Here is a 14749-nt window from a genome sequence, read left to right as displayed (position 1 = left end):
TCACGCAGAGGATAGTGTGTGTGTGTGGAATGAGGTGCTAGAGCAAGTGGCAGAGACTGGTACAATTACAACATTTAAAAGGCATCTGGATGGGTTTATGAATAGGAAGGGTTTAGAGGGATATGGGCTAAATGCTGCCAAAGGGACTAGATTTATAGAGGATATCTGGTCGACATAGACGAGTTGGACCGAAGGGTCTGTTTCTGTGCTGTGTATCGCTATGACTCTAAGACTCTGCAGGTCCACATCACACACATTGGACAGAATCTTGTGGAGGTGATGGCATTTCAGGAGGGAGTTGGAGAACCAGAGAGACCCCAACGTTGCATGTTTTCAAGGTCTACTGCATCTTGCACCACACAAAGACTTAACAAGACTGCAGGGCAGCACAGTGGCTCAGTGGTTAGCATTGCTGCCTCACAGCGCCAGGTACCCAGGTTCATTTCCACCCTCAGGTGACTGTCTGTATGGAGTTTGCACATTCTCCCCATGTCTGCGTGGGTTTTCTCCGGTTTCCTCCCACAGCCCTTGAGATGTGCAGGCTAGGTGGATTGGCCATGCTAAATTGCCCATAGTGTTCAGGGATGTGTAGATTAGGTGGGCTACAGGGGGATGGGTCTGGATGGGATGCTCTCAGGGTTGGTGTGGACTTGTTGGGCCGAAGGGTCTGTTTCCACAATGTAGGGATTCTATGATTATATGAAGTCACCAGTGGGCCTTACCTCAAGACCAAGTCCAGCCTATCAAGGGCTGCTCTCCGATCCATAGCTCGAAGTTCTTTGAGTCGCAGTGTCACTGGCAAAGCAGTGCCAGCTGCTGGTATCACACCCATCAGAGACTGTGCACATGGAGGGGTCTACACACAGGTATCACACCCATCAGAGACTGTGCACATGGAGGGGTCTACACACAGGTACCACACCCATCAGAGACTGTGCACATGGAGGGGTCTACACACAGGTGAGTGATGCTGGGAGGTTAGGTCGTGGAAGCTTTCAGTGATTCCCTTCCTTCTTTAAATGAGGAACCCCTCCCCTGGGAGCTGGGAAAGAATTTATCATGTTTGCCTGTCATGTTTCTCACAAACCAAGAGTCTCCATCTCTGCTGGGTAATTACCAGTGGTGACAGCATGATGCTATTAACTGACCACTTCAGGTTCGGAGTGAGTAGACCATCCACGTGCATTCCCACAGCGGACTTAATCGGGAGGGGGAGATGGGAAAGAAGTAGGATCTCCACCTCTCCACTGATTAAATGCCCCCATCACCAACTCATCATGGCAGGAATATCAAAGACACTATCCACTGGTTTCAAAAAATCAAACTCTGTTGTTTACCTGGTACCAAATTGATCAGCCTTTCAGGCAAACTGGAAATACTAATTTTGTTGACTGTTCTCACTGGAATGGACTGTTGTTATGCATTCTCTCATTCTTCATCAGAAATTAAGGCAGGTCTCAAAAACCCACAAAAAAAACACAGACCCACAGGCTGGATTTTACAATCTCCATACAGTGTGTTGTTTGTAAAAATGCAACCAGACAGTTCACTTTTCCCCTAGCAATTGACAATGGATTCAAGGTCATCCTTAGACTCTTAATCCCACCATAGCAGATTGTGTGGAAAAAAAATCTGTTATGGTGAGATTTGAACCCAGGTCTACAGATTAACGGTCAAGCAACAATATCACTCGGCCATCACTTCAGCTTCCTTTAACTAGGTAGCTTGCTGTTAGGTAAAAGGGTGTATCCTCCTTGAAGGGTTCCTGATGCTCATTAGAGACACCCTACCCCTAAGGTCATACCATACGTTTAACTCTCCCCTGGACCTCTCAAACCCAATCCCTCATAATTCATCCATAGGCCAGTCAGTCAGGCACATCGATATCACTGCATTTGCCTTCAGTCCAGCTCCCTCTGTGGACTGGATGTAGTCCGAGCAGTGACCACTGCTTGAGCTTGGGTCTGTTGGGTCAAAAGAGCTGCCAGCCAATCTGATCGGCTGGTCACACTCTCAGGCCAGACTTCTTCCCAGATTGGGACCTAAATTCTGCCCTGAGTCAATTAACCTGCTGCTGTGCATAAATGGCTGCCAGGTAACTGCTGGTGGACTTCTTCCTGAAATTTTAGTTAGGGGCAGATAGGGGGAGTGTGGTCAGCAGCAGCAGGGAATATGATATCCTGAACAGCCTTCAAAGGGCACAAGTGAATTGAGGCAGAGCTCCGAAAAGTCTTCATTTCCATGGGGATGCTTTTTCCTTCCTTGGAATGAACAAAATTTGTCATGCTGGAACACCAACATTGCATGGTTCAGTTTGATTTTATCTATAGTTATGTCTGGTAAAAGAAACTACTCTGTGCAGGAACTCTGCTTGTGCAAGAATGTCCTGAATACGTACCACAGCTGTGTAGGATAACAGTTTTTCCTAACATCGTCCAGTTTCTATGTCCCTTGTGTTACCTTTGTTTTGAATCTCTTTTTCCCATCTGTTTCGTTGCTGTCTTTTCAGGATTTATGTTTCAAAATTTAACTGTTAAACTTACAACACTTACATCACTCACAGGTCTGCAGGAGACATTGAGAAAGACTAACCTTAAACTTTAGGCTCAATTAAAGGGAAATATTTTGCAGATATTTAATGTAGTAAATTGGGAAATGGTTAGACCTGTACTATCATTTGACAGTTTAGAGAAGGTGGGTGCAGAGTGGGAAGTCACTGAGAACGGATGCCAACATGAAATCACCAGTATATAGAGGGAAGGCGGTGATCCTGAGGTCATCAATATCAATGTCTTGTGCTGCCAACTGCAGGTCCTCGAGGCAAATAGCACCGATTTTGTCCGGGTGAAACAACTTGGGATCATTTCCTCAAGGAGACTTGGATATCCGCATGGGACCATTGATGCTTTTGCCTGCAGATTTACCTAGGAACATGGGGTTCACAAATTCCAAAGGAGGGTGGACCACTAAGTAAGATCCGAGGCCGTTACATCAAGGAGTGTTACTGCAACTGCTGCAGGTAACACAGCCAAAGGCATCTGAATGCAATTAAGATTAAACAACAGCAACTAGAAGGCAGCAGTAACTTCTGCAGAGAACCTTGAGGCCAAGGATCACTTTCCTGGAGTTCTGAGAGCAATAGTGATGACGAATGCTGCGTCTCTTGGCTCAAATGATCACCGACCTATGCACTTCCTTGAAGATGATATAAATCAATCAGTTGCAGGTATCCATAGAGGTCAAGGTGACAAAAACAAAATTGCTGGAGAGACTCAGCAGGTCCAGCAGCATCTGTGGAGGAAAAATCAGAGTTAACGTTTCGGGTCCGGTTCTGAGGAAGGGTCACCGGACCCGAAACATTAACTCTGTTTTTTTCCTTCACAGATGCTGCCAGACCTGCTGAGTCTCTCCAGCAATTTTGTTTTTGTTCCTGATTTATAGCACCTGCAGTTCTTTCGGTTTTTATTTAGATGTCAAGGTGAGTATGGGTCTTAACTGACTTTGCATCTGGTTCATCCAAGGGCTCAGCTGCTGACTGCTACGGAACCTTAGAATCCACAGGCAACCAACTGCTTTGCATAGATGACAGATGCCTTGCTTGGGAGGGCACCAATGTGCATTACATATAAGACTGATGCTGCTAGTCAAACCCAGAGGGCTGTTGGCTTTGCCTCCCTGGTCCGGGCCATAAGAGACTGCACCCATGTAGTGATCACAATTCTGGTGAGTTTGACCATCAGAGGTTACTCATCTCCGAGAAGGTTCAACTGGTATGTGATCACCATGAGGAGTGCACGATGATCCAGGAAAGTGATATCATGCCTTTTTCAATTTCCACTGACTGATTTTAACTCATTTTAGTTTCAGCCTTTCAGTCTGGAATCTACGTCAAGTTTTAGATGTGGGTTGAAAAACAAATACAGCGTTCTTGATAATTTGAGTCAATAATTATTTTTCTCCTCATTCTCAGCCAATAAAACTACTTCTCACACTGCACTTTATGCTCATTGAAATCTCCCAGCTGCTTGTTTCAGTAGTGTGTGACAAAGAATTACCTTGGGAGCTGATTAGAAAGATATTTTTAATAGGCTTTTACCCAGACATCAAATGTTCATTCTGCTGTATCTCGCCTGTGCGATCTTGCTTTTATATGTCTCTATAAAAATGTGTTTTTTGTGTGCAAGTATCATTATTGACCATTAAATTCCTAGTAATGGGATTAAAAGCATTGCAAGTTTGCATATTAATACATTCAGCTGTACAGAAACTGCAATCAACAAATCCTATCCTGAAGTGTACCATCAACGATTAGAACAGATGTAAGACAATAATACAATGACAATGGACAGTTAAATTGGTGGTGAGTAACCAACCCAATCCGACCAATTACCTGCCAGGTGGGTTAGGTTAAACAATACCCATTATTTCAGCGTTCTCGTCCAATGTTTCATCGGTTTTCACACAGCAAGATAAATACACATGTCAGTTTGGTTATTTTTGATGGACGGAACATTTTGGAAAGACCAATTAAATTCTAAAGGAGAAAATGAGTCATGTAGATTTTCAAAGGGAAGGAACATTGTGCTTCATAAACCCAGTAGATTTTTTGGAGGAACTTATGGATATATTTGTTGGGGAAATGCAACTGGTCAATGAGAAAACATTAGGCAGGGGACAATTGATGAAGATTGTGTGGTTTGCAATTAGAGGAAAAGTAGCAAGTTGAATGAAAAACTGGTTAGAAATTTGAAACAGAGTGAGAGATGAAGGCATCCGTTTGTTGGAAGCTGACAGCACTATATCAGACAGATCTATTCCAGGGTGCCTTCTGTTCATTGTGTATGCCAATGATTAAATGTAGAGTGAGAAGGAGTAGTAGCTTACACTAAAATGAATCTGGAGGTTGGAGGGTTTGAGCTGTAGGGAGAGGCTGAATAGGCTGGGACTATTTTCCCCGGAGTATCAAAGGCTGAGGGGTGACCTTATAAAGATTTATAAAATTATGAGGGGCATGGATAGGGTAAAAAGGCAAGGTCTCTTCTCCATGGTGGGGGAGTCCAAAACGAGAGGGCATAGGTTTATGGTGAGAGGGGAAAGATATAAAAGGGTCCTAAGGGGCAACTTTTTTACACAGAGGGTGGTGCGTGTATGGAATGAGCTGCCAGAGGAAGCAGTGGAGGCTGGTACGATTACAACATTTAAAAGGCATCTGGATGGGTATATGAATAGGAAGGATTTAGAGGGATATGGGCCAAATGCTGGCAAATGGGACTAGATTTATATAGGATATCTGGTCAGCATGGACGAGTTGGACCAAAGAGTCTGTTTCAGTGCTGTAAATCTCTGTGACTCTATTCCAACAATCAAAGAATACTAATAAGGTGGTTTAAAAAAAGACAAAACAAACCTGATGGATGCAATTCAATGCCAGTTTGTGTGGTATGAGTACTTCAGTAAACCAAAAGTAATAATTATTTTTGGATGGGAGAGGTCATATGCTGCAGAAAATCCCAGGAATTTGTAGGATCACACGACAGAAAAGGAAGTACCTCTGACAGATAAGTCAATGAAATAAAAGGTCATGGAATACTGAGTTTTGTGATAAGAGGTACAGACATGGAAGGTTAAATGAATGGTAAATTTATACTAAACCTTATTCAGAGAACAGTTGGAGTACTGTTCACAGTTATGGGGTCTGTATTGGATGAATGTTGAAGAATTAAACAGCATTGGGCGCACATTCACTGAGGTGTTGTCTCGTATGAGGATAACATAACATTATAAAAGGCTTGAAGATTTGGTATTATTTTCATCAGAACAGTAAAAAGCACAATATGATTTGATAACAGTTTCTAAATTATGAAGGGATTTCGTGGACTAGACAAAATAGATGGTTTGAATGGTTGAGAAGACATGGATGATATAAAGTTAAGATTCAAGGATAAAAGAGCTGCAGAAATGGTTTTTTTTTATGCAGCAGGCCATGAGGCTGGTGAATACACAATGAACTGTTTCAATCTTGTAAATTCCATGTAAAATGATGAAATGGAATGCTCACTGACTTTTGCCATCACTTCAAAAGAATAATGCAGCATTTGACTGTAGGAGAACTGTTTTGAATTCTAAGCACATACATAAATAAATAAATAAAGGGCATTCACTTCATTCATCGGATTATGGTATCCACTTAAAGAATAGATAGGGAATTATGTGAGAAAACCAACTGTGAACTTCAAAATCTGTCTGCAGATTCGTATTAAACTACATTTTCTAAACTCTAGGTGTAAGAAATTTATTAGCAGATTCCATTTGGATTTATTTTAAACTTGAGTGTCCTTTGAATCTATTAATTAGTAGCAGAGACAAGTGCATGCATAACAAAAGCTCCACAGTTTCAAAGTAAAATGAATACCTGTAGCCACTGTGACTGATCACTGCGGCCTGATGTCCAAGCATTAATCTTCCCTTGTTTATCCAGACGAGCTTTATAGGGTTCCCATGTAAACATATCCATGTTTAGGGTCCTAAAGATGTTGGAAGCACTAATCTGATAATCCTGGATATGTCCTGACTTCATCCCCAGAGGCTCTGAGCAACCTAAAGGAACAGGACAAATTTAAAACAGAAAAAAATAGGGCACAACATACCTGACATTACCTTTTCATAAGTTCAAAAATTCAGCAATGTTGAATTTAAGTCATCATAGTGATGTTTTCTGTTTCAAAAACATCTTAAATCATTTGGCTACTTCTTTTCCTCCTCATTATTTTTCCAATGTTCTAACCTTCTAATGCAAAGGTACCAGCTTCTTACGAGCATACAGTTTTAATGGTGTCATTTATCATCCAACAATTCATACACCTATATTAATATTTGGGCTTAGATGGAGACTACAAATTATTCAGTCATTACAGGAAGTATAACCATACCCAAAGATGTCTTCATCCAGTTTTCACATGAGTACACTTCTAGTCTTAGTATTAGCTAATCATCACACATGGGAATCCAGCTCAAGTGCTGACTCCAGATTCAGGAGGCTGAAGCTAATCACTGCATCACCAATGCTATCATCCCAGCTGAGGTCTTACACTTCAGTCTAAATTCAAGATTTGACCTAGCTACCCACTACCAGTCAAGGTATTGACACTCAACACTTGACACAGATTAGTGCTCTCCTTCAGAGCAAGAGATTGTCATCATGTAAGATCATCCACACAAAAATCAAACAGGAGGTACAGGCTGTCATACCCATGTTGGTATAGGTAGTGAAGTATGAGAAATTCTGGGCCATGACTTCAATTGTATTAAATGAGCTAACCTAACATCTGACTTGTCAGCAACATTGGAATGAATTTTAAGATGGTGTGTTTGTACGTTTGGATTGGTGAAGGTTGGGGAGAGGTGTTATATCAGGAAAAATTCCAAAGTGCATCAGAAAGCATCACTGCTCTGATTTCTGCATTTGCAAAGGTGGAACAATGGCATTCGTTGTGTTTATCTGTATGCAGGTGCTGGCCTTGGGATTCACTTCATTTGCCTATAAATTGACAGATTGAAACTGTTGGTTAGAAGGTGCATGCTTGCAATGCATGTCTGTGTCATAATAAAAGGTATATATAAGTTGGATTCAGTACTATACCTCACCGTGAGGTTTTCTAAACACAGAATTGGCATTTTAAACATGTTAATGAGACAGGAAACCTCTCAGCCCTCTTGTAGCACAGTGGCAGTGTCCCTACTCCTGGACCAGGAGGCCCAGGTTCAAGTCCCACTTGCTGCTGGGTGTGTGTAATAAAATCTCTGGATAGATTGGCAGAAAAATAGGTTAAAATAAATAAAACTTGCTTGGATTTCTGCAAGGCAGGGCAGCTTTGGATAAAAGATGTGTCTTTTATATCAATATGTGTAGTCAATCAGAAGAAGAAGTGTTTCTCTTCATTTCCCAAAGAATCACAAGGAGTTGATGACCTAGTGGTATTGTTGCTGGACTCATAATCTTGTGACCATGGTTATTTTCTGGGGACCTGGTTTTGAATAGTAGAATTTCAATTTAATAAAACCATCTGGAATTAAAAGTTTAATATAGACCATATTGATTGAAGCTGTCATTCTGACATGGTCTGCCCTTGATATAAACTTGGATTCATATCAATGTAATTGACACTTAACCGACCTCCAAAATATCAAGCAAATCACTCAATGTATCAACTGGTAAAAAGCTAAAAGAGGTTGAAACCGGATGGATCATCTGACATTGATGAAGGCACTGGGATTGACAACCCAAATACAGCCCTATCGACCCTGCAAAGCCTTCTTTATTAACAACTGTGGAGCAGTGCCAAAATGAGGAGAGCTATGTCACAGAATCATCAAGCAACGGCATGACATAATAATATTCACAGAATCTTACCTTATGCACAATGTCTCAAACAACACCCATCACCATCATCATCCAGGGGTATGACCTGTGCCAACAGACCTCAATATCCACCACCAAGAGTGAGCATGGCAGCAGTACTACTGACTAAACTAGTCAGGTACTAAAGGACATTGCTGCTAGACTAAGTCCATAGCAGGTGGTGAGGGAATCACCAAGAAGTAAAAACATACTTGTCCTCAGCCTCACTAATCTGCCTGTCACAGATGCATCTGTCCATTACAATATTAGTCAGAGTAATCACCGTCTGGTCTTTCTGGAGACAAAATCCCATCTTCACATTGAATACACCCATCATGATTTGTGGCTCTAACACAATTAAAAAAGAGAATGGACTTCAAACGGACCTAGCAACTCAAGACTGGGCATCCATGAGGTGCTGTGAGCCATCAGTAGCAGCAGAATCGTACTCCAACCTCGAGGCCGGGCATTTCCCACACTCTACTATCACCATCAAGCAAGGGGATAAACCCTAGCTAAACAAAGAGTGCAGGAGTAGTGTGCCTAAAAATGAGGTGTCAACCTGGTGAAGCCACCAAACAGGACTACTTGTATGCCAAACAGCATAAGCAGCAAGTAATAGACAGAGCTAAGAGATCCCACAACCAAAGGATCAGAACTAAACTCTGCAGTCCTCCCGCATCCAGTCTTGAATGATGGTGGACATTTAAACAACTTATTGGAACAAGAGACTCTACAAAGATCCCCGTCCTCTATGATAGGGGAGACAAGAACATCAGTGAAAAGTTAAGACTGAAACATTCACAACAACCTCCCCAGCTTGCATTGCAAATTGGATGATCCAATGTCAGCTCCTCTAGAGGTCTCCAGCATCATAGTCTTCAGCCAATTCAATTCACTCCATGTGATATTAAGAGATGGTTGGAAGCACTGGATACTAGAAAGGATATGGGCCCTGACAACATTCCAGCAATAGACTTGTACTCCAGAGTTTGCTGTGCCCTAGCCAAGGAGGACAGCTACAACAGCAACAAAATACTGTGTATGCTGGAAATCTTAAAGAAAGATTCTGAATGCTGAAGAAACTCAGCAGGTCTGACAGCATCCGGAAGAGAGAAACAGATGTTTCAACTCCAGTATGGCTCTTTAGTTTCTCCAGTGTTTTTTGGTGTTTGTTTGGTTCAGCAGTTTGGATGCGATGACAGCAGCGGCAATGGCAGGTGAGCCTAACGCGGACTTGAGTGACCCCAGTGTTGGAGGTGAGTTTGTGTCCCGGGCAGAGTCTATGTCCAGCGCAGATTAATGGAGGTGGTGGCAGAGGTGCGTTTGGGCTCAGTACGAGACCCAGTGGCATCAGCAGTAGCCGCATTGGCGAGGTGGGCCCAACACAGACTCATGGCAGTGACAGAGTTGGGTTTGGGCCGCCAGTGCAATTGATGGGTCTGCATTGGCAAGGTCTATCGAGGACTCATACTGGTGAAGGGTGTTGGTGGAGGCAAGATGGCACTGAAGAGTGGCAACTTTCATTCCAGTGGCAGCCGTGCAGTGAAGGTGACTCATGCCTGGTCACCAGGCCCATGGCGGAGCACCTAACAAGAACAATTGTAAAGTTGAACACTTTTTCTTTATTTCTACATTTTTCTGCCTGTTATATTCTACATCTTGATTTACTTTTCTACATGTTAAGACTGCAAAACTGGAATCAACAGGAATCAGGGACAAAATCTTCGCTAGTTGGAGTCATACCTAGTACATAGGAAGATGATCGTGATTGTTGAGGGAGTGTGGTTGAGGGAGGCGGTGACCTAGTGGTATTATCGCTGGATTGTTAATCCAAAGACCCAGATAATGTTTTGGGGACCCAGGTTCGAATCCCACCATGGCAGATGGTGGAATTTGAATTCAATAAATATCTAGAATTAACTATCTAATGATGACCGTGAATCCATTGCTGACTGTTGTAAAAACCCATCTGGCTCATTAATGACCTTTAGGGAAGGAAACTGCCATCCTTACCTGGTCTGGCCTATATGTGACTCCAGACCCACAGCAATGTGGTTGACTCTGAACTGCCCTCTGGGCAATTAGGGATGGGCAATAAATGCTGCCTGGTCAGCGATGCCCTCATCCCATGAATAAATAAAAAAAAGTCATCTCAGTTCCAGGATATGTCTGCAAGAGTTCCTCAGGATAGTGTCCTCACTCTACCATCTTCAGCTGCTTCAATGACCTTCCCTCTTCATAAGCTCCAAAGTGGGGATGTTCGCTGATGATTGCACAATGTTCAGCACCATTCAGAACTCCTCAGATACTTAAGCAGTCCATGTCCAAATGAGATTATCTGGAAAATATCCAGGTTTGGGCTGACAAGTGATAAGTACTTTTTTTCCATTAATTCACAGAATGTGGGAATGAATATTGATGTGGGACTTAAGAGTTTATTGATGACTATGAAACCATTGTCAATTGTTAGAAAAATCTAACTAGTTCACTATGTCCTTTAGAGAAGGAAACTGCCATCTTTGCCCAGTCTAGCCTCCATGTGATGCCAGATCCATAAGATGAGGTAGCAGTACTAACTAGGTCTTCTTATGGAGAGCTGACACAGACAAGGCTGGCTGAAAGGTCACTTTCTGTGATTCTATTATGGGACGAGATATTGCCGTTGATTTCAGACTGCATAGTTAGGTCAGGAGGAGCAGTTATCCCATAAGGCTGAAGTAGATGTGAGGAGAATTGTCCTCAGAAGGGGACAAAAAGCTACTTTTTTGTATGATCAGCCAGAGCAGGAATGTCCTGCTGGGTCCCACAAAGAAAATTTACTGCCTCCTTGCCTCAGAGTTTTCCTTTTGTCGGACGCTTATGTGGGAAGTTCTTGAACCTAATCCTATTGTCTACTTTGTATTTTGGCATCATGCAATTTTCTGTGTTTCCCTCCATAATTTACACCACACCAAAGCTTCTTTGTAACCCTTGACAGTTTCGGATATACTTATACATCAAGTTATTGAAACAATTACATTCTATTTCTATTATTTACTATTATGTTACAATTATTATATTCAAATTCAGCAAAACAATTCTATGAAAGTCCTCAGAGAAGTATGTTTTATTCATGAAAGGTTCAGTCAAGTTCAGAAACTCATGTGGCAATCCGATTAATTGCTCTTTGTAATTACCCAAAAATGCGAAAGAGATTTCTGTTGGGAATACCAATTATGTGGCAATTTTTCCATTACAAAACATTGCAAAGTGCTGTCAACTGTGCATATGTCATATTTTATTGCAATAATTTTGCAGAAATTCCACTCTATACAGGTCTGTTTAGAACAGCAATAGCTCAACCTTGATTCGCACTGACTTTAGTTCTTAATTTCCCTTGGATGCAAGGGTGCAAATGCATATGCAAATGGAGTTTTCTCCTGAAGAAGAAATATTACAAATATGGGGCTGCTCTAGATACTTTGATAGATTCAGTGATGTTAATCCTGAATCCTGAGTTGGTGCACAGTGCTTTGTATCTGGTTGTGAGAAATAATACTGGAAGCTTGGAAATGCTGAGTTCAAACCCAACAGTAGGCAGTTGTAGACTGCCCCTTGTGACTGAAGATCAGAAGTTAATGGAGGGACACTCAAAGAATAGCATCCAGGAGTGACATAAAGATTGTAGGGGGAATGGGATCAGAATTTAGGATGATTAAGAAATTGTAGGGAGAGAGAAAATTCCTTGAGTCGGGGAGAAATCTAGGTTAACTAGCAGGAGAAAGACCTTGGGATGAGGTTTCATGACTGATGGACATTATGGTGGGAGAGATCATGAGAAGGAGAGATTTCAGGGAAATGGAATGAAGGGAGAAAAAAGATGGTTACTTAAATCAGACTAAAGAAATCTTATTTAAATTTTCTCAACAATATCTCCACCTGTTCAGGAGCGTACGCAGCCAACCTCAAAGATGCTGCAGTGAAACCAGAAGTAAGTGTGCTCACGGGGTGTTGTTGTTGGTATTTCGAATTGTTACTCACTCAATAGTGGCCTGCCCTACCTCACCCTCATCAAATCCTGTCTCTTTTGTGGGAGGTTAAATTTATCCCTATCTTTCACTCTTGCTCTTGATTACATCTCCAATCATTCAGTAAGATGACTAGTTTATATTTCATGGAAGCATAGCAAAATATTATTCTATTTATTTATTAGCTATCCATAAAGAGAAAGAGTCATTAACTTCAATTATTACTTGCCTTACGTAATAATACAAATTATTGAAGGACCTAAACTTCCTTGTATTGGTGGGCAGTCCTTGATTTACTTAAAAAATAATATTTGCTGATTGTAATTTCTTTTTCTAATTTCTGAATCTGGCAAAAATTTGCCAGCGCAGCTTTCAGTGTCTGTAACCTGTGTTGGACTTTTTGCCCCTGATTTATATCTATGTTCATAACCAGAAGAAAGAACCAATGGCCAATAGTCCCTACTGCACAATTAGGATCAATGACATCCAAATATAATGGGTGAGGTGCTTGCTAATTACTGAGAGCAGTGAACAAATTGCTTCTCCTCAGTCTTCAGGGAAACAGTGCTTAGTTCATTAGCATTTTTACCACTTTTCATCTCAATGCTTTAAAATTGTATGCACTTGCCTAATTTTAAAAGTCTTAATATTTAAGTGCGATTCTTTTCCAAGTCCATTTGTTTTGCAAGATCGGACCATACATCCTAATATCAAATATACTTGTGCAGCAGTCTCACACTGAAGCACTGGATATTGTATAATTCTAAAACCAAACAAAATAGCACTTCAAGGAATATAACTTACTTCTGCTTCCAATTATGCCTAAAGAACCAAGGAAATAACCAAAATATTGACGTTAAAAAAAACACTACAAGTTACCTGACTGGTTTAGTAGATGGCACAATATTATATTTCCACAGGCCAAAGGCTAAAAAACATGTCCCAAAATGGTGGGCAAGATTGAACCCATGAGGTGGAACATAATGCTCTCAGTGGTGGTGAGTGTTGAAGTGGATATAGCAGTTCATTGGGCAGGGTGTCTAAATGCCACCAAATTCCAGCCCTGGCAAAACTACAGCATGGGCAGCCATGCACCAACACTCCTCTGATGCTGCCTGACCTGCTGTGTTCCTCCAGCTCCACACTGTGTTGTCTTGGCATGGGCAGTCAGTCAAGTCCTTCATGCCACACTGTAAGTTGAGGTTTTTAAATGACCAATTAATGACTGCTTAAGGTTCTCAGCCTGCCACTGCTGGAGTTAATCCAACTGCAGGCATTCCTAATTGCTGCTATCTGAGATGGGTCCCTTGGCTAAACGCAATGATGGAGTAACTGGACACTGAGCAGTAGGTAGCCTTTGGGAAGCTAGCCCCTTGCTCTTGCATCTGACGTCTCTGGCTCTCCTCTGCCTTAGCACGTTAACCTGAGACAAACCCTCTTCTCCACCCAGCTACTGCACTTAACTTAGTACTGGGTCGCCTGTGATACAGGAGCACTCTTCCAGCAGCAGCCACAGCTTCCTCCATGCATCGTTGTGTGCAGGAGCTGTCAGCCTCTGATCGGCTCTCACCTGACAGGGAACTCTGTGCCTGGGGAGCTGGTTCATGTCCTTGCCACTGCCTTAATGGCTTATGGTTTGGCAGGTCTTCCGTGAAAGAGGGAGTGCCAATGTCTTGCTGGTTCACTAGGTAGTTGACTAGATCCCTGAAGCTTGAAGAAGAAGAATCCACCCAGTATTTAAACATCTCTGGGAAGTGTGAGGAGAACACACCAGCTAGAGTCTCCACCTTTGCACGCTGTAATGACTCATACAAAAAAAATGCATCCACATAGATGGTGATTATCTCAGCAAATGAATATTCTCTAAACTTTACAATGAAATACACTGGATTAACTCTCGAGTACTGAACATCTTTTGGAGTTTACATGTTTAGTCAACAGCTGAAAGAGGATGAAAAATAAGATGCTGGCAAGACACCAGATGCTGTTGGCCTCTAAGGATCATGTTCTAGCAGGCAGCAAAATTGAGAGGTTGGCAGGATGGGGAGTTGGTGGGAGGTAGTGGTGGGGGAGATAATAGTCATTATATTTCCCTGTGTGCCAACCAATTTTTGTAGGAAATTGTAATTTTGCTCTGTGGTGGTCAATTTATCCAATTAGTTGAAGCAGAGATGTAAAGCTTGTCACTACAGTGATGCTATAGCTTATCATGTTCATTTATATGCACGTAATAATTTGTCATCCTGAAAGTTCAGTGAGTAGACAAGGTAAGTCAGCAGCAGGGATTTAGTTAGGGAGGGGACAATGGGTCTGACTGAGGAACAATAGGACACTTAGTGAA

At 42.0% G+C, this 14749-nt stretch overlaps 1 protein-coding gene across 5 annotated transcripts in view; it reads right to left on the bottom strand.

The window, feature by feature from the left end:
- Positions 1-14749, bottom strand: part of LOC109920118 (EGF-like repeat and discoidin I-like domain-containing protein 3) — a 210483-nt gene that overhangs the window by 52045 nt on the left and 143689 nt on the right. For all 5 annotated transcript variants that reach the window (XM_048594829.1, XM_048594835.1, XM_048594839.1 and 2 more), the window contains one exon: positions 6413-6597. In XM_048594829.1, coding sequence (XP_048450786.1) covers positions 6413-6597 — 185 coding nt within the window. The remainder of the gene's footprint in view (positions 1-6412; positions 6598-14749) is intronic.

This window comes from Rhincodon typus, chromosome 3 (genome assembly GCF_021869965.1).
Source record: "Rhincodon typus isolate 14 chromosome 3, sRhiTyp1.1, whole genome shotgun sequence".
Classification (NCBI taxonomy): Eukaryota; Metazoa; Chordata; class Chondrichthyes; order Orectolobiformes; family Rhincodontidae; genus Rhincodon; species Rhincodon typus.
This window is presented reverse-complemented; position numbering and strand designations above follow the sequence as displayed.